This window comes from Condylura cristata, unplaced genomic scaffold (assembly GCF_000260355.1).
Source record: "Condylura cristata isolate star-nosed mole 26May11 unplaced genomic scaffold, ConCri1.0 scaffold00014, whole genome shotgun sequence".
NCBI lineage: Eukaryota > Metazoa > Chordata > Mammalia > Eulipotyphla > Talpidae > Condylura > Condylura cristata.
Window position 1 is genome coordinate 32,525,467 of NW_004567115.1, and position 24,406 is coordinate 32,549,872.

Genomic DNA, 24,406 nt, shown 5'->3' on the forward strand with positions numbered 1-24,406 from the left:
AGGCGGGAATCGAACTCATGCGGAAGCGGCCTCAGATTCTCAGTGCTGTGCTTTAACCCGCTGCGCCACCAGGGAGGGCCAGATACTTTAGATTTTAATGAATATTGATTTTTAAAAATCACTTGAAAATATGATGAGCAGTTTTTGAATAATCCCTGATTTTTATGAGCATTCAGGATATTTGTCCTAAGAGAATATATTTTCTTTTTACAAAATTTTCTTTTGCAAACTTTGTAACTTTTCTTTGTGACTTCTAATTAAAGGTTGCAGAGAGAGTAGCTGCAGAAAGGGCAGAATCTTGTGGCAATGGTAATAGCACTGGATACCAAATTCGTCTTCAAAGGTAAAAAAAAAAAAAAAAGTTTCATTTTCTGTTCATAGGTAGATTTTAGTGAAAATTTTGAACTGGAGATTCAAAAGAATTATTTCCATTTATATTATTAATTAAAATTAACATTTAACTGTACTTCTGAGGCTTGCAACTCTCAAACTCTCAAATTCAGATTTGAATTGCCTACATAAAGTGTGCTTTTATATTTTGGAATGATCAGAAAAATAACTTTTTTCCTGAATATACATTAATAAGCCACCACTTCTATAAAGGGAGTTAGTTGTGCCTTAGTCTTTTTAGTCTTCTATCCATATTTCTTAGTCCTTTGTTGGGTCTTTGGATTCCATTTACCTTTATAAATAGACTGATTTTACTGAACAAATGTAGGACCCCATGTTTTTCTCTCGTTTTTGAGATGTTACTGTTTATGCCTTGAAAACAAATGAACTGTGTTGTGACAGTGACAGTGAAAAGAGTGAAATTGACTATAGTAACTCACATTCTATTGCAATAGGAATTCCTAAAAAATTAAGTGTGAAGATTTTTCACTAAAACTGAAATTTGATTTTAAACTAAGATTTTCTTTTTAACTTCTGTGGTATTTCATTAAAGATAAAAACAAGAATTGTTAACTCTTGTCTTTCATTCACAGTCGGTTGCCAAGGAAACAGGGTTCAATCTTATATTGTACCACAGGAATTATCCTCCAGTGGCTTCAGTCAGACCCGTGAGTATGTTTCAATTTAGGATATTTAATTAAATACCAAAAGGAGTATTTACTAAAGTGTAACGTAACTGATCATAGTTTTTGAATTTTACTAACATAAAATGCTTCTGTTTAAATTTTTTATTGGATTACATACTTCATGCTTCTGCTTCAGGCATTTGTCTAGTGTTAGTCATATTGTGCTTGATGAAATCCATGAGAGAAATCTACAGTCAGATGTTTTGATGACTGTGATTAAAGATCTGCTCAATTCCCGACCTGACCTGAAAGTAATATTGATGAGTGCAACCTTGAATGCTGAGAAATTTTCAGAATATTTTGGTGAGTAAAATTTGGTGTTTCTTTAGAAAATTATCACAAAACTACTAACTTTATAATTAAATATTTTAAACGTGTGCAGTGTTAAGTACAGAGCAATAAAAATAAATCTTTGGCATTTTATTTTATTTTAATGTTATCCTACTCACTAGCCTTTCAGAGTAAATAATTGGTCCTGTTCTTAGATGGTGTCATGATCTCTGTGCTCGTAGTGAAGAATTGGTGTGACACCAAATAATTAAGGTGACTTAATGAAGTCATATCACAGATTTAGATAATTTCCTACCATTTTGTGATTTTTTTTTCATTTATGTACTATCACAAGATAGGGTGGTGGTTTGCTCATGATAAGCGTAATAACAATAGCTAATGGAACCTCTTTGTGCCAGTGGCTTATGTGACTCCTGTCTTCATTAATCCTCATGAGACCTTGTGTAGTAGGTGCTTTTATTCCCATTTTTATAAATGAGAAAATACAGAATCATTAAGTAGTTTATACAACATTGCATAACAAACAGGGTGGAAGAGGGTTTGAAACTGAATCACATTAGCTGTAATTCAGCTAAACAAAATATTCTTTGTTTCCTGCTTCACTTATGAGGTGAAGGAAGAAAAATGGGAGAGTTAAAAAGGAATTCAGCTACATTTAAATGTTCCTGGGCTCCTGGTAGTATAGGGGTTAAGTCTCAATGCTATCACCAATGGCTTGAGTTCAGTCCCCAGCCAGGAAACTGACCCACATATGGGAATGGAGACCTCACAGCTGCTCATAGCAGTGTATTTCAGTAAATGTACCTGCTCTGCTCCCTACTCTTGTTTGGTGGATCTTATCACCCCCTGCTTATACCCCAGTTCTTCTACACATAAAGTGTTACTGTATTTAGTCCAATTGACCCTCAAAAGCACATGGATCTATTCTGCCTTTTTTTTTTTTTGGATAAGATGTCTAGAACTAATGAGTGACTTGTTTAAACTTAACGCAAGTCAAAGGCAGAGCTGTGATAACAGTTCAGATTTTGACCTCTGGTGTAGTGTTGGCTTTTCCCCCCAGTTACACTCTTATTTTACTTGGTCAAAATTAGAGTAATATTTAAATTACAGTGTTAAGTAGTATTAAGAAACTATTTTTTAAAACTAATGGCAAAAAGACTTCTAGGTAATGGTTTTCAATCCAATTTAAAATGCTCCATTCTTTGATATTCTAGGGTACTTTGTAAAACAGAAATGTGTATAGTTTGGTAGCAGTAAAATTATATGCATGAAGTCCAACTGCTGCTTATGTTTTAAATTAAATATGGAAATACAAGGTAGAACTCTAAAAGTTCCAGGAATATTTTGTGAAGTCAAGTAGTAGATATATATAGTCTGTTGACTTTTGTTGATGTTTATAGTAATAGCCATTTAAAACTGTTGACATTTTTTATTAAACACTTAAGTCCAGATTCATGTCTTCTTTATCATAATAGGTAACTGTCCAATGATACACATACCTGGTTTTACTTTTCCTGTTGTGGAGTATCTTTTGGAAGATATAATTGAAAAAATAAGGTAAGTAAAACCAGGAAATAAGACTAAAAATTATTACTATGTCATCTGTCAAATGTGTGGGTCTCAAAATTCACCATTAACAACTTCCTCTTAAGACATTTTTCATAAATCAGGAATTCCTAAACTTGCTTTCACATTAAAATCACTTGGAGCCTCTTAAAATCTATTTCCTGGCCCTCCTTGGTGGTACAGCAGGTAAATGCAGCAATAAGAAGCTAAATCCACTTCCACATGACTTTGATCCCTGCCTACCCCGGAGGTGACACACATGGCCGGCAGACCTCTCCTGACCTGCCCACTGCTCCTCTCAGCAGTGTACTTGGTCACTCGGCCTGTTCTGCTCCCCAATCTGTTTCCGGTGAAGCCTCACCACCCCTGGGGTACTCTGGCTTGTGCCCCAGTTCTGTATGCATAAATAAGTCTTTTTAAAAATAAGTCGATTCCCCCTCCCCCCTTAACTAAATATATTGCAAACTCTGGGTGGTAGCCAGAATCAATAATTTTTTTTTTTTTTTTAATATTTATTTGTACAGAACTGGGGTACAGGCCAGAGATGCGGAGGGTGAGAGGATTCACCAGAGACAGAGTGGGGAGCAGAACAGGCAGATCGACGAAGTACACTGCTGAGGGGAGCGGCGGGCGGGTCAGGAGAGGTCTGCTGCTCCATGTGGTCACCTCCAGGGCAGGCGGGAATCGAACTCATGCGGAAGTGGCTTTAGCTTCTCAGTGCAGTGCTTTAACCCGCTGCGCCACCAGGGAGGGCCCAGAATCAATAATTTTTAAAGATTCCTAGATAGCAAAATTTGAGAACCTTTGTCTGTAGTACTTGAATTTCACTTCATTCTACATGGTTTCCATTTTCTTGCTGGTTTCCATTGCCCACTGTAGATGTGAATTCCCTCTAGGAGTTGTCAGTTGTCTCTGTATTTTATTTAGAGTTTCACTCTGAAGTCCTTATGATCATAGTTCTGTAAGTTACAACTCTTGAGACTTACAGCATCAGAACTGAAGCTCCTCCTAAATAAGTTTGTTCTCTCACCATATAGTATTCCAGAACCATAGATACCTTGAGCCTCATATTTTTCAAACTAAATTCATTAGCTTCTAATCGATCCCTTTTATAATTCCATCAGAATATTAAAATGAAACGTGTCTTGCCCCAAAAGCCTTATTATAGTGGTTACTGGTGGGATCGTCACCTAGTAATCTAGGCTAGAAATCAAAAGAATATTTATATACCAGGATTTGTTAACTGCTCTACATAGTTGGTAACCACATTACTCTGTCATTTTTTGCTGCCCCATCCTCAACTATTATACTTTCTCACGTGCTGTCTCACTTAGCTTATTGACATGTAATATATTTCTTTTTATTTGCTTCTTGCATTTGATTTCAGATTTTTCAAGGTCAAGGATTTTGTCCTAGTCATTGTAACTAGGGCATAGTACAGTGCCTGGTCTGTAGTAAACGTATAAATTTGTACAGCGACAGATGTGGACACTTGTGATAAAAATTTTCAGTACTCCATAAATTATTTGTTAAATAAAAAAATCAGGAGGTGATAGTGGGCATGTGAGAATAAAGATTTTAGAATATATATTACATGGAGAAAAATCTGCTGAATTTTGAGTGGATGTTTATTTAACAGATGTTTATCAAACTTCATTCCTTGCATTGTACACTAGGGTCTGAACATAAATTAAGAAAAACATGGTGGGCATCCTTAGAACTTACCCTATACACACAGAAGCATAAATACGATGTGTGATATAGCTGTTCTGGGGAGTGTATTGAGAATAAGGTTGTATAAAATTGTTCAGCTAGGCAAGACAGTGAAATCCGTAGGAAGAGGGAGAGGTTTATGTCAGAGAGGCTAGAACATGCTGAAAGTGAGAGGCTGTGTTTCCCTTCATGCTCTGCTTTTGTCATCAATGGATGCCTCCTCAATTTCACTTTCTGCCATTAATTGTACTTCTTACTATGACATATTTACCAGTTGATTTTTTAAGAGAATGAAAACAGCTTGACAGTAATAAAAGCAAAATTTTGGGGATCAGTAATCTAAAGTTATGTAATGTTTAACTGCTTCCTAGAAGGCAGGGAATACATACGGGACTATAATCTCCTGAAGCAAAAAGTATAGTATTTGTGCCCTAGCTAACCCCAAGGGGGAAGTTAAAGGAGGGGTCCCCGGGGTGAAAGCCTACAGCTACTCCCTTCTCTGAAGAAGTACTGTGCTACAGGAAATTAGGAAGGAAGAACTATAGAGTGAGATGATATGGAGGGCCCTCATTGGGTCCTTAGTGTGAGGGACTGAAGTTACTTCTGTTTTTTTGAAAATGGGAAGGGAGCCAGCTGGGTTCATCCTTCTGACCAGGATTAAACTCTCTCCCAGGTTGCTCTGCTTACCTCTAGTTGGTGCCTTTATATGTATTGAAGACTTAGGGGAACCCTAGGTCACAGGTACTGAATAAGGAGGGGAAAACAGCTTTGGGTCCGCTATGTGCCAGGCACTATGCTTTATCACATTTTTTAAAATTTTCATGTCAATTCTTTTATAAGAACATTAGTTTCTTAGTTAAGAAAACCAGTGATCAGGTTTTACCCGCCTGTCCAAGGTCATTCAGCCAGTCAGTGGCAGAGCAAGAACATCAGTCCCTGGCTGACTAACAAAGCCTGTACTCCAGCTCCCTCACTCCTACATGATCTCCCCTTGGTGACCTCTGAGGGAGTTTGGTGCTAAAATACACATTTTTCTTTGTACCTTCTTACACTAGGCCCCTTAGAACCCCTTTTCCCTCATGGCAGGTAACATACTTGGATGGATGTGCCTTGTTTTGCTAGTAGTTATTGCAGCATAGTGGAATCACAGAACAAAAATTTGAGAATTTGCATTATGATTCTGGCTTTGCCTTTAGTTCTTTCTTTGGGACTTGTACAGGTCTGTAGGTCTCTTGTGTATTGCATAGGTCTGCAGGTGTCTTGGTATGTTATCTGAAAATCTCATGGGGCACTGATAAAAACTCCATTCCAACATTGAATCCAAAGTATAAGGGATAGGCTTTTTGATTTTTTAAGTTAACATTTTATGAACTTTATTTTGTAAACTCCAGGAGGTTTTAATATGCATTCTATGTTTGGAGAGCTCCCTTTTTCAAAATGTGTCATTTACTAGACCATCAGCTTTAACGTTGAACTTGTTATATGAACTTTTATCTCAGAGCAGGCTACAACTGAAAGTGAAATTTAGCGTATTTTAAATTTTGGTTGCTGAGTATCATTTAGATGTTTAGGTTTTTAGAGGAAAAATAAAAATAGGTTTTCTTAGGGTAAAATATTGAGTTTTATGTTAAGAAACATTTACAAATCGATAATTATCTTTCACTATAAAAAATAATGAAAATGTTTTATATCCTTCTTTTAAAATCTTACTGTGAATTCATAGATTAGCTAAAGCCAGAAAATAGTGAAACTTAATTAAAAATGTTTTTGTTTTAGATATGTTCCAGAACAAAAAGAACACAGATCCCAATTTAAGAGAGGCTTCATGCAAGGGCATGTAAATAGACAAGAGAAAGAAGAAAAAGAAGCAATGTATAAAGAACGTTGGCCCAATTATATAAGAGAACTGCGAAGAAAGTACGTTTATTTTGTTTGAAAGAGAACCTAGAGGCTCAATGAATAAAATAAATGCAGGGATTGTCTCCTTGACTTTGCATATATTTAAGGAGAGTACTGCAGGCCTCATTCCAGCTAGATACTATACTGATATGACTTGTAAACATTATTATTCCAATAATTCTGTCTGTCAATTATATACTTCCATTTGGAGACCAAGTTAATTTTTACAGGTTTTATATTATGTTAAATCTGAGGAGACTTTACCACATATTTCATGACTTTCTATTTAATTTTGATAGATATTCTACAAGTACTGTAGATATCATAGAAATGATGGATGATGATAAAGTTGATCTGAATCTTATTGCTGCTCTTATTCGACACATTGTTTTGGAAGAAGAGGTTAGTTTTCTTTCCTTCAAGTGATATAATTTTGATTTTATTTTTATATCAAGGCCATGAGAGAAGAAAAATAATATTCTAAAATACTTTTAAAAAATGTCCAGTGGAAGTAATTGCTTTAACAGTAGAAATAAGAATCTTAAAATCCCTAACGGTTTCAGTATCCTCCTTAAGGAAAGATTAAACAAATGAAATACCTGGGTTATAAGTTGTATTTTCTTGAAATGAATTGATATTCTTTACCTGTAATTAAAATTATCATATACTAATATAATTTTAATGACTTAAGTATGTACAGAATTTTGCCTTAGTACTTTTGTAATGAAGATTTCTTCTTCCCTTATACAGGACGGAGCAATATTGGTCTTTCTACCAGGCTGGGACAATATCAGCACTTTACATGATCTCCTGATGTCACAAGTGATGTTTAAATCAGGTATTATAGAAATGTATCTTAACTGCAATTCCAGCAATAGTACTTGAGTCACAGGTAACACAATTTTCCCCCTCCTTCATTTGAAGTATTACTTCAGAGGTCATCTCAGTGCAGGAACCTTAAGGTCTAGGTCACAGATAAAGATGGTGCGTATGTAGTGAAGTTCTTTATGTGTTATATTGGTAAGAAAGTCTTGCATCCATTCCTGAATTTGCCTAATAAGGTTGAAGCTTAAAGATAAGATGTTGGCATTTGAGGTTATTTGATTTTTCCTTCATTTTGTTGGGCAGAAAAGAAGTTTGAATTTATCCTTTAGCCCAGTATTTCTCAGCTCTGACTATACAACAGCATCACCCATGGCATCTTTTTTAAATTCAGATAACAGACTCCATCCACTCCCACATCTAAGAATGTGTATCCTAAACATCTGAAGTATTTAAAAATTCCTCTGGTGATTGTATTTCTGTTTTGATATATAAGGCCTCTTATGTTTTAGGTAAATGTGAGGGTACCTGTATTCTTGTCTATAAGATTTATTAAAGAATTTTCAGGGGACCCTCCATGGTGGTGCAGTGGGTTAAAGAGCAGCACTGCAAGCGAGCTGCAGCCACTTCAGTGCGAGTTAAATCCCAGCCCTGGAAGTGATCCACACAGTGTGGCAGACCTCCTGCCTTGCCCACTGCTCCCCTCAGCAGTGTACCTCATCAGTCTGCCTGTTCTGCTCTCCGCTCTGTCTCTGGTGAATCCTCTCACTGCCCCATGCCTCTGGCCTGTACCCCAATTCTGTATGAATAAATAAATAAATCTTTTTTAAAAATCAAGTTGAATTTTCATTACTGTCTGAGAATATGATGTACCCAATATCCAGTTAAAAAAATAAAATAATTTTCAGGAATCATTAACTTAAATTTAGTAAAATACAAAGCAAATTCTAGTTAGTATTATTTTAGCTCTATGACGTCTAACTTAACTCTGTAGATAGTGTGTATGCCTCTTTTTATTCTTATAAGACTTTTAAAAATCATTTTGGTGTAGTTGTATTGGCTATGATAGTAAAGGTCATTTTTTTTTCTTTGTTAAATTGCATACAGTAATGCCTTGAAAATATTCCCAAATTATTTACTGTTTTCAAGCTGGAAAAAGATGATTACCATGACTTTTCTTTGTCACTCATATTTTCATATTAAGAAAAAGCTGTGGTGTAATTAAATGGTAGAAATGAAGTTAATCGTGCTTTTCCAGTATAATTTGAAAGGATTGCTCCCATTTCTGAGCATTCTTTAAGAATTTGGGAATACACTTCAACAATATGAAATGAACAAAATGTTGACAAGAACTTGTTGAAACACTCAGAAAACAAAATGTGAAAGAAAAATGTGGTCTAATCATAGGAGTGTAAACTAAAAATTAAGTGGCTTAGCATCTGAATTCATTGTCCTCTATGTATCTGCTGGAGCTTTTTTGCAACTATTTATCTGAAAGTTTAATTTCTTTTTAATTTTCAGATAAGTTTCTTATTATACCTTTACATTCACTGATGCCAACAGTTAACCAGACACAGGTATGCTTTTAAGTTTTTATACTGTCTTTCAAACTAAAGAGGACTACTCACTGTGTATGTGTGTTTTTTTTGTTTGTTTTTGTTTTTTGTTTTTGTTTAAGGCACCTTTTCAAATAGTATTCATTACAAAAAGTAATTCTTTGGGAATCTTTCAAGTGAGCCTTTAAAGGATGGTTGCATAAAAACCTGAGTAGAGGGTAATCCACAGATCAAGTTAGCTTGTCCAAGTTAGGGAAAAATTTAAAGATTGGTTTCACTAATAACTTGCTTGGGTTTCCTAAATAAAAGAAAAAAGTATGTGAATACCAGTTTTAAAAAAAAAGTTCAACCTAGAAATAAAATAATATGACATACTGTAACTTGATATTTGAGATTTTGATAGAACAGATTTGGTCTGTGTGCTCATAGAGATTTTTTTTTATCAATACTGGATTATATTTTTAAATGTTTTGACTCATAGTTAGAGACTTACTTTATTGGAATGGATTTTGCATTTTGAATGAGAAGTTCAATTTTTGAACTTAGTACTTGCAGGCAGTGGTAGAATGAGATGGATTTGAAGGTCTACTTTCTTTTCTAGTTTTCTACTTGTTTTGTCCCACAATATCAAGACACCTTTTTACTCCACTAGTACCTTAACCTTAGGTAAGGCTTTGCCAGCTAATTTATACCTGAGGGAAGAGTTTATACCTGAGGGAAGAGAAAGGCAAAGATAGATTTCTTGATTCCAGAGACTGCGTTAAGTGTATTTATTCAGTGTGAGCAGTACTTCTGTCACTGATACCGTAGTAGTGACTTACTCTTTTGGAAGAGAGTGAATATGTGAGTAGGCTGGAAAACAGGTTTTCTCAACCGATTCCCTTTTTGTTTTTTAAATAAGTATGGGGGAAGTTTTTGCACTTTTTTTTTTTTTTTTTGGTAAGTAGTACTTGAATTCCAAATACCACATCATGTGCTAGTGGCTTTAATATGATAGACAAGTGGCATGTGTCTTCCTTCTACTTGGATGGTTTTGTCATAAGTGGCTTTGTAGTAGTTGGTGTTTGAAAAGGGTTAATTTTTAAATCATGTGATCTCTGGTGCTATATGCTGGTATAGGCCGCTCTCTTGCATTCTGATGTGTTAGACACTTGCTTGGTCGATTTTGCCCTTACTCATAGTTCCTCATAATTCATTTCTTATCTTTAAACTTAAGATATTATGCTTTCTGTTTTTAGTTTAAAACATTCTGTAAGTTGAACTTACCACATTTCATTTAAAATCTTGTTTGTAATAATAAGGTTTTGACATCTATGGGGGATTTTGATAAGTCAAAGGGAACATTATAGTAATTAGATACATGTTTATAAATATATATCTTTTAAAATATTTATTAGATTCATACATATGTCAATGAATGAACACAATGCTAAAGATGAATAGTATCTAAAGTAATTCCTCTAATTGGAAGAATACTGTATCAGAAACTAGTGTACTTGAGGAATTTGGATGTTTTTATTCTTACAGGTATTTAAAAGAACTCCTCCTGGTGTTCGGAAAATAGTAATTGCTACCAACATTGCAGAGACTAGGTAAAAATTATTTTATTTATCAATTACTAGTGATTACATTAGTCTGAGCCCCATAATTGTTAACCTTTTTTTTTTTTAAGTCTTTAGTAGTTTTTTAAAAGTAGCAAATTTTTTTGTTTTGTTTTGATACTTTTTTTTTATGTTTGTTTTTACATCATTTTGTACATTTTTTTGTTCCATCTCAATTGTAATCCCCACGGGTTTCCCATCGCCAAGTCACCCGTGTGCCATCACCATAATCCCGTGCACTTCCCTCTCCGCCCCCCCATTTTTTATCCCATTCCCCACCCCACTCCCACAAAATATCTCTGGTATATAGCTGTTCATTATTCCTGTTATTTTCTCGCCTGGTCCATTATACTCCTGCTATGAGTGAAACCATCCGGTATTTTTCTTTCTCTTTCTGGCTTATCTCACTAAGCATGATCTTTTCCAGCTCCATTCAAGTTGCTGTGAAAGACATGTGTTTCTCTTTTTTGGTTGCTGAGTAATATTGTATTGTATATATGTACCACATCTTTTTAATCCAGTCATCTACTTTTGGACATTTGGGCTGCTTCCATATTTTTCCAATTGTAAATAAAGCAGCAGTAAACATGGGGGTGCAGGTATCTTTTTCAATCAATGTTTTTATTTCTTTAGGGAGATACCTAGGAGTGGGATTGCTGGGTCGTAGGGAAGCTCCATGTTTAGCAGTTTGAGGAACCTCCAAACAGTTTTTCATAGTGGTTGTACTAGTTTGCATTCCCACCAGCAGTGCAGGAGAGTTCCTTTTTCTCCACATCCTCGCCAACATTTGCTGTTGCTAGTTGTTTGAAGATGTGCCATTCTCACTGGGGTGAGGTGGTATCTCATTGTGGTTTTAATTTGCATCTCCCTTATTACGAGTGATGTTGAACATTTTTTCATATGCTTGTTGACACTTTGGAGAAGTGTCTTTTTAGCTCTTATGCCCATTTTTTTGATAGGGTTTGGGGTTTATTTTTGTTGAGTTTCGTCAGTTCTCTATATTTTTGTGATTAGTCCTTTATCACTATTAAAAGTAGTAATTTTAATATAGTCCTTGCAATGGAAATAGTTTTCTTTTTCTTTTCAGTTTACACTGTTTGAGCCCTTTTCAGATACAGTCTTTTTTCAAGAAGTTTTTTCAAAAATATGGAAACTGAAGTTAATTTTGTTCTTTTTTACCATTTTATGGTAATTTGATTATTGAATGTTTAGTCTTGACATTTTTTATTTATAACAATTTTCCTTCTTTTCCTGAGTTCTGTCATAGGTATTCTCTGGTTTGTTTTGTCCATCCATCTGCTTTGTCACTTAAATTACATATCTCAATGGAATGATCCAGTTTTTGTCTTTCTTGTAATTTATTTTGCTTCATACAACCCCCTTGATGTCATTCCATTTTCTTGCAAATGGCAACATTTTCTTCATAACTAAATTACGATTACATTGTTTATATATACCACATTTTCTGTAGCTAATCATTTATCAGTGGTCTCTCATGTTGTTTCCTTTACTGTTGTATATAATGCTATAGTAAACATGTCCTTAAAACTCTCTAAGGTTTTTATTTTATGTTCTTTGGCTGGGCACCAGGATTATATATTGGCTTTTTACCTTTGTTTTGAGGAAGTTCCATTTTTCCAAAATGATTGCACCAACTTAGTTCCCATACATTTGCTTTCATTGTCTTACAGACACTAATACATAGTACAGTCACTAGTTTGTTTTTCTCAGTAGAACCTCTAATATCTCTACAGTAGGCTAATGGATTGTTGATATATTCATTTTCTAAACAGCATTACTATAGATGACGTAGTATATGTGATAGACGGAGGAAAAATAAAGGAGACACATTTTGACACACAGAACAACATAAGTACAATGTCTGCTGAATGGGTTAGTAATGCTAATGCCAAACAAAGGAAAGGTCGAGCTGGAAGGTAAGTGAACCCTTTTGTCTTAAACTTTTTTTTTTTTTTTTTTTAAGATTTATTTATTTGTACATACAGAACTGGGGTACAGGCCAGAGGCTCAGGGGCGGTGAGAGGCTTCACCAGAGACAGTGGGGAACAGAACAGGCAGATAGACAAAGTACACTGCTGAGGGGAGCAGCGGGCGGGTCAGGAGAGGTCTGCCACGCCATGTGGTCTCCTCCGGGGCAGGCGGGAATCGAACTCATGCGGAAGTGGCTTTAGCTTCTCAGTGCAGTGCTTTAACCCGCTGCGCCACCAGGGAGGGCCTTGTCTTAAACTTTTACAACTAAAAAAGTAAAAGATTTTTTGTAGCAAGCGGTGTTGCAGCTATTTTTACTGGCCTTTCACTGATGCATTTTTAATTGGAAAAGTTTGAATCATAGTTTCTTTGGAAAAATCCTTTTCTACCTCTGATTCTTCAGTCTGTTTAGCTAAAATTATTCTTTATTCTTAAATTGTTTCCTTTTTTAAACATTATTACAATAATTACAAATACTACTTAAATATCAAATCATGTGATCAGTTATCAAGGGGATAACTTGATAGGGCAAGGCTGGAGTATTCCTATACAGACTTAACCACTACTGGACGTTGATTCAAACATATTTACCATAGTGGAGGGCTTTTGGTCTCTCTTTATATACGAATGATAAACACAATGGGCTGCAAGTCTGAACCATGAAAGAGTTATGAAAAAGAGTATAGTATTTTTTTTTTTAAAGATTTGTTTATTTATGCATACAGAACTGGGATACAAGCCAGAGTTGCAGGGGGTGGTGAGAGCAGAGTGGAACAGGCCAACTGATGAAGTACACTGCTGAGGGGAGCAGCGGGCGGGCCAGGAGAGGTGTGCCACGCCATGTGGATCACCTCTGGAGTCGGGGATAGAACTCAACACTGAAGTGGCTGCAGCTAGCTTGCAGTGCAGCATCCTAACCCATTGCACCACCAAGGAGGGCCCCGAAAAAAAGTATAGTATTATATTTTATCTAGTTCTACGTCCCCACTGTGTGGAGTTTAAATAGACTACATTGGTTCAATTCAAATGAGAATATTCCTTTGTAGGAGAGTACATTATAAATGCCTTCAACAAAGCCTGTTTAGATTTATAATTATTTTGAAGGTCAGCACAAGCATGATTCTCAATGGAAGTATCTTTGTGTTTTTAGTTTCTACAGCCATGTTATATAATAGAAGGTAGGTTTTAATTAGAAATGAATAAGATTTTACTCCTATAGGTAAAGGGTATCCCTTTCATGTAACAGGAACTCATTGAAATATTTCTTCTTGAAAACACATCTGTACCTGCACCTCTTACTTCTATATTGAATACTTCAAAGAATCATGCATGTCATAAGTTGCAAACATTAAGAAGAATTTTCCTACTAAAAATCACATACTTTACAGCTTTTTAATAATAATGTAAGTAGGATAACATACTGCCAAGACTTATCACATAAAATGTTCATGAGATATTTTGAGATTAGCCTAATAGATTGCTATTAGTATATAATCTGTATCTATAAAGTAAAATATGGGAAATATGGGAGTCAGAGTAGGAAATCTTGTATTTCTTAAACCTTGGACATGGGGCAGGTGGATTTTAGGTTATTCCAAACAGATGAGAAGGAATAAATGGCTGGCAAAAATGAAATAATGAAGCAAAATTAGTCATGACATGGCTTATAGAAAACACATATTGCAGTGTTTTTCTCTGAAGAGCTAAGACATTATTGATAGCTTTCCCTTTTTCCTTTGTTCTTCTTAGAGTTCAGCCTGGTCATTGCTATCATCTGTATAATGGTCTTAGAGCAAGCCTTCTAGATGACTATCAGCTGCCAGAAATTTTGAGAACTCCTTTGGAAGAACTTTGTTTACAAATCAAGGTAAAGTAGATGGGGAAGCTAAGAAACTAAGTGGAGGTGTGTTCTACTTTTTACCACTTTTTATGGAAAGGAAAATCATTTATTAATCTGAAAAAAGGAATCAATACCAGGCATTTGTTTTCTGGTATATGTGGTAGTAAACTGTGTGCTTTAATTTGCCTTAAACAGATTTTAATCTGTACTTACTGTCTAGCCTCTGTTTGAACCCCACCCTCCCCTGACAAGATAGTTCTGTTACAATGAGCAAATTATTTAAATTAACCTCAGAAAATTCTCAGAATACATAGGTATATAGATCTTCTCAGTAAATGTTAGCTACTATTATTATATCTTAAGATGTTATCTTTCATTATAAACTACTTAACATTTTTCAGCACATTACTAAATATTTGATAAAGTTAGCTTTCTTAATTTTGAAAGTTGAGACTCGTTCGTTGAGATTTTCGTCAGCTACTTTTCTTACTAGACTACTGGTAGAAAATAGTCTGTTGGCCTTTAAACACATTTTTATAGAATTGAACTGCCATTTAATTTATTTAGATGAAATACTAATCTGAAAATTATGTTAGGTTTGACACTTTGGTACATGCATGACTAAAGTGTAATCTCAATATATACTATATGTTAATTATTTTTCTTCCCCAGATTTTAAGGCTAGGTGGAATTGCTGATTTTCTAAGTAGATTAATGGATCCACCATCAAACGAAGCAGTGTCACTCTCCATAAAACATCTTATGGAACTGGTAAATTTGATTATTTGAAAAAAATTCTTACAGTGTTGTAACATGTAAGCCCACTAATCATAAAATTTACTAGTGTCAGATTTGATTCACTGTTTGACTGAAGCTTCGCATAGGAATCTTGCTTTTGAAATTTATAGAGATGTCTTTGTGTTGTTCTTATCATACTGGGATGTTTTGCTATTTTCATTTTCATTTTCAGTTTGCTATAGGCCTGATTTTTCATTTTCAGTTTGCTATAGGCCTGATTTAAAATCATATAAAATTTCAACTCACTTAATTTCTTTGTCTCTATTTGTATTCAAATAAATTTTGCCTTTCTAGTCTTTCTTATATTATTAGGTTTTTTTTTTTGTCAAATTCAGGTATTTTTGAAGGAATGCAAACAAGTTTTTTTTTTCTCCAAAATATCTTACTTTTTCCCTTCTACTCAGTCTGTCATTATACTCTCATAACTTTTTTTCCAAACAGTGTTTTCTCATTTCCTTTGTTCTTTTAGGAAGTCAGTCTTTTGAGAAATTTGTTTCAATGCATTAGTCAGGCTGAGAGACATTCTCTGCAAGACCACACTGAAAAACACAAAGGAGTCAACACCAGAGGGAAATGAGAGGGGATAAAGCTACAGCTGTAGCTGTCCAGTGTAGTAGCCACTACCCAACATGTGACTACCTCAATTTGAATTTTGAATTAAGTTACAAATTTAGTATCTTTTACACCCCCACTTTTCAGATATTAAGTAAATACATGTGACTAGTGTCTGCCATTGTAAACAGCACAGAAATGGAATATTTGCACCAACATTCTGTTGATTAGTGTTGAATAAGATACCAAAGATGTATTTTACATTCTTCAGTTTATTTTATACTAAACATGCAGATAAGTTTTGAGAACTTGGCCCATTTCAGAACACTGTAGAGCTTTTAATGTGAGTAGTAAGTTGTTTAAATGAATAAAACATTGTAAATTGTTTCAGCATCTTTGTTGAGTTTGGATTAGATTTATTGAACTTACTAGTTTTGGGGTAATGTTGCAGCTTTACCTCTTTTTTCCCTGATTGCTTCTAGCTAGTATAGTATAGCTGTGAAAAGCTGAGTGATGAAAAGAAAACCAGTATAATAGAAATGTACGGAAAACCAAAGGATTCAGCAGTATTCTGAAGCCGAGTGAAATGATTGCCTCATTCCGTATTAAATCAGAGTCCATCTTTACCATTGTAAAGCCAGGCCTGTAATGACATTGTAAAAACCTGTAATGATAGGTCACAAAATTGTGTAAAAGGCAAGCAAATCCTTGCCAGTAGTAGAGTGTGAGACCCATGACACGTTTTTCTTTTCCCTTAATGGGTGTTAATAGTTGTTAACTTTATTTCTCTTTATTGAAGTAGTGTTGATGCTGTAGGAAAACTGTACATGCTTTAGGAAAATAGGCTTTATACCTCCCCAGATGTAGGTTACTACTACACCACCCCCTAATACTATGTTGAACATTAGTGGTGAAAATGGTCATGTCTGTCATGTACCTGATATTAGAGGGAAAGCTTTCAGTTTCTCATCATTGAGTATGACACTAATGTGATTTTGGCATATGTCGTCTTTTTTTCTGTTGAGGTATGTTCTTTCCATTCCATTTACTGTTTTAGTAAGTGAGTATCATAAATGCATGCTGAATCTTGACAGATGCCTTCCTGTTTATTTGGATCTAATCATGATTATTTTGTCTTTCCTTTTGTGGATATTGTGAATTGCATTGATATATTTGCATATGCTGAGCCATCCTTGCCCCCTGGAATAAATCCTGTTTGTCATGATTTATGATTCTCTTAATGTACTGTTGAATTCATTTAGCTAAGATTTTTATTGTATCTGCATCTGTGGCTATCAGGGATTTTGCTGTGTGCATTACTTTTGTGCATAGTTGCCTTGTTGCTTTTGTTGTACTTTTTGGTAATTTTGACCTCATAAAATATGTTTGGCAAAACATAATTATATTTACATGAGTGGATAAACTTCCAGTTATAACTGTTGAGAGACAGAAATGGACATTACATAATGATTAAGGGATCAGAAAATTTAACACTTAGCAGTATAATTTTTATTACCATGACTGTTAACTGAATTCTGAGTAATTTCTCATGTTGGTGCCCATTTGGAAATTGTTTATGTCACTGATCATTATATATTTCTTGTATGCTCTTGATTTAGGCACTTTTTCAGTTGTGTATTATGTATGTTTTTATTTGCTTTTTAAGTGTTTGGATTTTTTTTTTTTTTTAAAGATTTATTTATTTGTACATACAGAACCGGGGTACAGGCTAGAGGCTCAGGGGCGGTGAGAGGCTTCACCAGAGACAGAGTGGGGAGCAGAACAGGCAGATCGACGAAGCACACTGCTGAGGGGAGCAGCGGGTGGGTCAGGAGAGGTCTGCCACACCATATGGTCACCTCCGGGGCAGGCGGGAATCGAACTCATGCGGAAGTGGCTTTAGCTTCTCAGTGCAGTGCTTTAACCCGCTGCGCCACCAGGGAGGGCCCAAGTGTTTGGATTTTTTAAAGTTTGTATTTTTTCCGCAGCTTCATTAATATATAGTTGTCTTATATCACCTTTTAAGTGTAAGGTATACAGCATCTAGTTTGACTCCATATATTGTGAAATGATTACTGCAGTAATTATAATTACCATGAATCATCTCATGTTGATACAATAAGAATGGTCAAAAAAAAATTTTCAGTTGTGATGGGAATTTTTACAGATTAGGATTAAAATTCCTAATTATAATACAGTTAAATATATCAGACTTTTTCTTCATTACTGCTTTTTGATCATTAGTACTTAGTGTTTTATCTAGGGTCAAGAATTATTTTTTAAACTATTTTATCTTATGTCAATTTAGATTTCTAATCATTTTTGTATGTATGTATGTATGTATGTATGTATGTATGTATGTATGGTAAAAATCACAGGTTTTGCATATGTAGATCCATTCACTTGACCAGATATCATTGATAAAAAAGTTCGTTCCTTATTCTCCAGTCTTTGCAATAGATGAAGTGTGTGTCTGAATTTGCATGTCTACTTTTAGATAGACGCTATCGGCTCTGTTAGTTTGTATTTCTGTCCTGAGCCTCTGCCACATTGCCTTAATTATTCTGACTTACAATAACTCTTGCACTGGCAGAGAAAGTCACTCCTCTTCATTCTTGTTCAAGAGTGTCTTGAACTTCTTAGTGTTTTATATTTTCAGATACATTTTAGGTAGAATCTTGGAATTTTGATTAAGATGTACATTCAATCAATAAACTGAGATGGGATGAACTGGCATCGGTACCAGTGATGGTAATTAATATTACCAAACAAGAACATAGTTAAATTAACTTTTATTTAGATATTTAATCTCTGGTTATGTATCTTCTATGTAAGAAATCTTTTTTTTTTTTTTTAAGATTGATTTATTTGTGCATACAGAACTGGAGAACAGGCCAGAGTTGCAGGGATGGTGAGAGGATTCACCAGAGACAGAGTGGGTGGAGAGCAAAACAGACAGAACATCAAACATATACTGCTGAGGGGAGCAGCGGGCCAGTCAGGAGAGGTCTGCTGGGCCATGTGGGTCACCTCCAGGCAGGCGGGGATCGAAGTCATGCGGAAGTGGCTTTAGCTTCTTAATGCTGTGCTTTGGGAAATCTCTTTAAGATTTACTTCTTAGTGGTATTTTAGAATTCTGCTTTTCAAAAATTTTCATTTTCTTATTATTCTTATATATAGAAATGAAATTGGTCATTCTGATAATTCCTGAATACACATCTCTAGTTTTATTCTTTCTTTTCCAGTCATCTTCTACTCCCAATATTGCTTAACTTTCCTGTGTCACATGCCTCCTGAACTACTAGAATCTATCTATACATTGTGTATTCCAAACATATGTGTGTCCTTTTTTGTTTGTTTTATCCATTGCTCTTATACTGTACTGGGTGGCTTTCTTTTCTTAGAAAATTTGCTAATGTTTTATTTCTCTCGTTTTTCTTCCTGCACTTAAAATAAAGCCAAGTTGTAGATTAGTTTTTGTTTCATTTAAATTGGTTTTGGCCTTTTACTGGCCTCTGAACTTTGGTTTGATAAAGGAAACTAAAGCTGAGCACAATTAGGACTAAGAGATTAGGTTTTCACATTTTGTTGTTTTCACTGTAGACTAAAATGTATTTAAATGTGATGCTTTACAATACACATTTTAAACAAACACTCTTACTTTACAGAATGCTTTGGATAAACAAGAAGAATTGACACCTCTTGGAGTCCACTTAGCACGATTACCAGTTGAGCCACATATTGGGAAAATGATTCTTTTTGGAGCTCTGTTCTGTTGCTTAGATCCAGTACTCACCATTGCTGCCAGTCTCAGTTTTAAAGATCCCTTTGTTATTCCACTGGTAAGAAAGATACAAAAAACATCATTTTCATATGTGTATTGGCTTTAATAATTGTGGCTTAGATTTATTGTCCGTTACCTTTTTATTTGAATGATATTCTCTGTTATATAGCATAGAGCAATATCAGTTGCTTTTATCTGTTATTTTTTAAGGGAAAAGAGAAGATTGCAGATGCAAGAAGAAAAGAGTTGGCAAAGGATACTAAAAGTGACCACCTGACCGTCGTGAATGCATTTGCAGTAAGAATAACTTATTCTGGATTGTAACAGTTTATTCAAATGAAAGCTGATAAGAAAGTAGGAATAGATTTGACCTTTTAAATTTTCTGTTATTGTAGGTATGCATAATAAATTAGTGTTATGAGAATGTTAGGTGAGCATTAGAAAAGAATTGTACATTATTTAACCCATTTTATTTATCCTTTAGGGAAATAAGTCTGTATTTGTATTATGAGAATAGAACAAATGAAAATTTGTTTTTAAATTTCATCTGACTTTATTCATAGGTGTCTTTAATTTTTGTTTTTTTAAAAGATTTATTTATTTATGATACATAACTGGGTACAGGCCAGAGGGGCAGGGATGGTGAGAGGATTCACCACACACAGAGTGGGGAGCAAACAGGCAGATAAATGAAGTACACTACTGAGGGGAGCAGCGGGTGGGTCAGGAGAGGTCTGCCACATCATGTGGATCACCTCTGGGGCAGGCGGGGATCGAACTCATGCGGAAGTGGCTTTAGCTTCTTAGTGCAGTGCTTTAACCCGCTGTGCCACCAGGGAGGGCCCGTGTCTTTATTTTTATAGACATTCATGACAGGCCTCTTTGTTTTTACTAGTAAGCTATGCCTATATTTAGAATCAGCATTCTGATAGATTGTCATAATTGTGTATTATCAGATTAGAGAGACCTACTTACTAACAAAAGTCAGGATTTTCTAAGAATAAATATTTGTAACCCATTTTTGCAAAATTTAAATGTACTTTGAGTTAGAGAGCATCTTCTCACTGTAGTTTTAGACTAAGTTTTATATTACGTATTATGGGAAAGGTTTTTTTTTTGTTTGTTTATTCAGTATCATTTGCCTATCACTACCCCCAGCCCCCCACTGCTAGCTAAAAAGAAAAAAAGAAACTTCATTTGTGAAGTTGAAAGTATGAATAACTGAAATTTGTGCAATAACTTTTTTTATTATTGCTGTGTTTCAGACTGTGATGTCATTTTGTGTAAAATACACATTGTCACTATATAATATATGTGTATAAAGGTCTTCGGAAATTATTATTTCAACAACTTGATCATGGGAATTTTATGGTTTTTATTTTTAAATTTTTAAAAATTTTGCATATTTCAAATTCCTTTAACTTTATACAAAATCAGTAATATCAGTAATTTGATGCAGAAATAAAGACAAACTAGTAAAAACTAGTAAGCATTCCTTGCTTTGGCTAACAACAGTTTTTTGGTTTTTTGGGTTTTTTTTGGCCCCATAGGGTTGGGAAGAAGCCAGACAGCGTGGTTTCAGATATGAAAAAGATTATTGCTGGGAATATTTTCTCTCTTCAAACACACTGCAGGTAAAATGTTGTTTTATTGTTGTTGTTGTTGTTTCCTCTATAAACTCCTATTTTTTACTTTGGTAACATGGTTGACATAGTTGGGTATATTTTTGATCTTGTCCTTGGGGTGTTGTACTGCAGTGCACCTGGTACCATACAGAGTATCCTAAGCCGCCTCCATACTCCACTGTGCTCCCTCCACAAGTTTTCTCACCTTCCTCTGGGTGTGTCAGTTCTTTAGTCAGTTTTCAAGTTGGACTTGATCCAACCCTTTGGCTTCTCTGTATTCCACATATGTGACACCTTCTGTTACTTGTGTTTCTCCTTCTGATTTATTGTACTCAAATGTTTTAAAGTAATTCTTGTATAAGATATGTAAATATGCATATTTTGTATCATGATTAGCAAAAAGTTAAAAGTTGTGCAAATTTGTCAAAGGAAGTTAAATTATGTTCCAGATAATAGAAAGGATATTGTTAATTAAAACAACTGTAATAAAATACGAAAAGATATAAAATGCAATCAATATATACTTAACAGTGTATAAAAGAAACAAAATTCTAGAGTATATTGGGAGAGTACAGTAGGCCTTAGTTCTTGCCCCGACCTTTATTTGCCATTGCGATGATTCAAGCTGAAAATTTTCACTGGTATTCCTAAAATATATTTTAAAATAAGTAGGGCAAGTGGTGAATATCTTTAACTGAAATTTCAGATAGATATCTTTGTCTTTACATGTTTGGTGAGCAAGAAAACACAGTATAGGATGCATTGTATAAGAGGAAAGTGGGCAAATAAATTGTACTGGGTTGACAGAAAAGTCATGATGTATTTTTTTTTTCTTTTCAAAAAAGATTTACTAATGCACACAACAACTGGGGTACTGACCAGAGGTACGGAAGGTGAGAGGATTCACCAGAGACAGCATGGAAACCGATAGGCAGATAGACGGAAAGATATTACTGAGGGGAGCAGGGAGCAGCAGGTGAGAGGTTTACTGCATCTCATGGGTCAGGTCCCTGGCCAGGGATTGAAATTGTGCTGCAGTGGCTGTGTATAGCCTCATAGTGCTTCACTTTAACCTATTGCGCCGCCAGGGAGTCTCTTTTTCTGTTTTTTCAAGCAAAACTGTGTCATGACATTTTTGACAACCCAAGTGTCATTAAATGTGTGTATTACGAAAACATTTTTGTCAAGTAGAAATAACTCAAATGAACCACAGTATGAAAAGATGACTGCCTCCAAGATTATTTGACACTATGTAGTCAAGAAGTTGAAGGGTAGAGGCCTCCCTGGTGGCACAAAGGGTTAAAGTCTAAGCATGATAAAACTATAGCCAGTCACTGTAGCCTGAGTTCTAGCCTCGGCCAGGGAGCTGACCCACATGGTGTAGCAGACCTCGGCCAGGGAGCTGACCCACATGGTGTAGCAGACCTCTCCTGTCTGGCCAGCTGCTTTCCACAGCAGTGTATTTCAGTAGATTCATCTGTCTTGCTCCCCACTGTGTCTCTAGTGAATCCACTCACCCTCTGCACCTTTTGCCTGTCCCCTAGTTCTTGTATGCATAAATAATAAATGCATTTTTAAAATCTTTTTAAAAAGATACTGAAGAGTAATAAGAAAATTTGGTGGGATAATTGAAGTCAACATAACTTAAAAGGGAAATTTAAATACAACAGACTTTAATTTTGTAACTTTTTTTTTAAGATTTATTTATTTATGCATACAGAACTGTGGTATAGGCCAGATGTGCAGGGGCGTGGTAAGAGGATTCACCATAGTCAGCGTAGGGAGCAGAACAGGCAGCTTGATGAAGTACACTGCTGAAGGAAGCAGAAGACGAGATAGGAGAGGTCTGCCAGGTCGTGTCTATCACCTCTAGGGTGGGGATCAAACTTGCACCCAGGGCTGCAGCTGCCAGCCTCACAATGCTGCACTTCACCTGCTGCACCACCAGGGAGGGCCCCATAACCTCTTATTTTAAGTTTACAGATATCCTTTAAGTATCTTGTGATTCTGAAATTGTAAGCTTTGTCTAGTTGAGTTCATTTCTGTTTAACTTTCTTCAGCTGAACTAAAAACTAATGTTAACACTTATAAAAACAGCTTTTGTACTGTGCTGCCATTGTTAGAATAGAATTTGTTTGATCTTGTCAATATATATGCATAGTATGTGCAGTATTGTTTACCTCAACTCTGTTGAGTTTAGGAAACTTTATTCACTTGTACTTTTTGGTACAATTTAATTGCTTTATAATGAGCTATATGTCATTTTTACCTAGATAGTCACTTTTCTTTAAAAAATAAAAAGTCTTACTTTCTGTGCTGGTATGTAACAATAGTTAATCCACTGTAATAAAAATATTCTTTTTTTTTTTCATTTTTTTTTAAATACAGCGTGGAGATTTTAAGTCTATGAATTTGAATCTGCAAAATGGAATAGTCCTTAAAACTTGATTGGCTTTCCTTTACAACAGAGCTTTTCTGTAAAATCAGATACTAAATACTTTAGGCTTAGAATCATGTGGCCTTTGTTGAAACCATCTATACCTGCCATTCTGGCCTGAAACAACCATATAAGTTAATAGGTATGGCTGCATTCCAGTAAAATTTTATTGACAAAAAGTATGGTTTTGTAAATTTTTCAGGTTTTCAGCTCCTGCTTTAAAACATTACAATTTTCACAGAAGCGTTTTATAAAGTGAGAAAAGCTTAGGCTTCATTTATTTAGGTGTCTCTGCTTCATAACCACTATAAATCTCATTAAAAAAATGTTCTAGTACTGTTATTATTGCTTCCTAGATGCTGCATAACATGAAAGGACAGTTTGCTGAGCATCTTCTTGGCGCTGGATTTGTAAGCAGTAGAAATCCTAAAGATCCAAAATCTAATATAAATTCAGGTAAAGCAAAATAATACGGTGTAAATGACTTGCTGTTATCATCTATTGTTCAGTATTTTACTTTTTTTGCCTTTGTCTTCCCACCTCCAATAGATAATGAGAAGATAATTAAAGCTGTCATTTGTGCTGGTTTATATCCCAAAGTTGCCAAAATCCGACTAAATTTGGGCAAAAAAAGAAAAATGTAAGCATTGAATATTATTATGAATTGGTGGTAGTTTTCTCCATATGCCTTTGCCATCCTCTATTATAATAGGAATTATAACTTTGTTCTTAATATAGGGTAGTAATACTTTTCCCTAACAATATATCCCTGAGTCACAAAGAATGTTAGTAAAATATAATACACTAAATTTAAGAAAAGCAAGCCAGATATTGTCTTTTAAATAATTGTTTAAAAT

At 35.0% G+C, this 24,406-nt stretch overlaps 1 protein-coding gene across 1 annotated transcript in view; it reads left to right on the forward strand.

Moving 5' to 3' along the window:
- DHX36 (DEAH (Asp-Glu-Ala-His) box polypeptide 36) overlaps positions 1-24,406 on the forward strand; it is a 43,093-nt gene that overhangs the window by 11,921 nt on the left and 6,766 nt on the right. Inside the window, exons 6-22 of the mRNA XM_004682330.2 lie at positions 264-343; positions 984-1,058; positions 1,213-1,379; positions 2,843-2,924; positions 6,423-6,563; positions 6,845-6,947; positions 7,296-7,383; positions 8,889-8,944; positions 10,451-10,515; positions 12,318-12,461; positions 14,263-14,380; positions 15,026-15,124; positions 19,372-19,545; positions 19,698-19,784; positions 21,038-21,121; positions 23,906-24,005; positions 24,099-24,189. Of these exons, the coding sequence (XP_004682387.1) occupies positions 264-343; positions 984-1,058; positions 1,213-1,379; positions 2,843-2,924; positions 6,423-6,563; positions 6,845-6,947; positions 7,296-7,383; positions 8,889-8,944; positions 10,451-10,515; positions 12,318-12,461; positions 14,263-14,380; positions 15,026-15,124; positions 19,372-19,545; positions 19,698-19,784; positions 21,038-21,121; positions 23,906-24,005; positions 24,099-24,189 (1,754 nt within the window). The remainder of the gene's footprint in view (positions 1-263; positions 344-983; positions 1,059-1,212; positions 1,380-2,842; positions 2,925-6,422; positions 6,564-6,844; positions 6,948-7,295; positions 7,384-8,888; positions 8,945-10,450; positions 10,516-12,317; positions 12,462-14,262; positions 14,381-15,025; positions 15,125-19,371; positions 19,546-19,697; positions 19,785-21,037; positions 21,122-23,905; positions 24,006-24,098; positions 24,190-24,406) is intronic.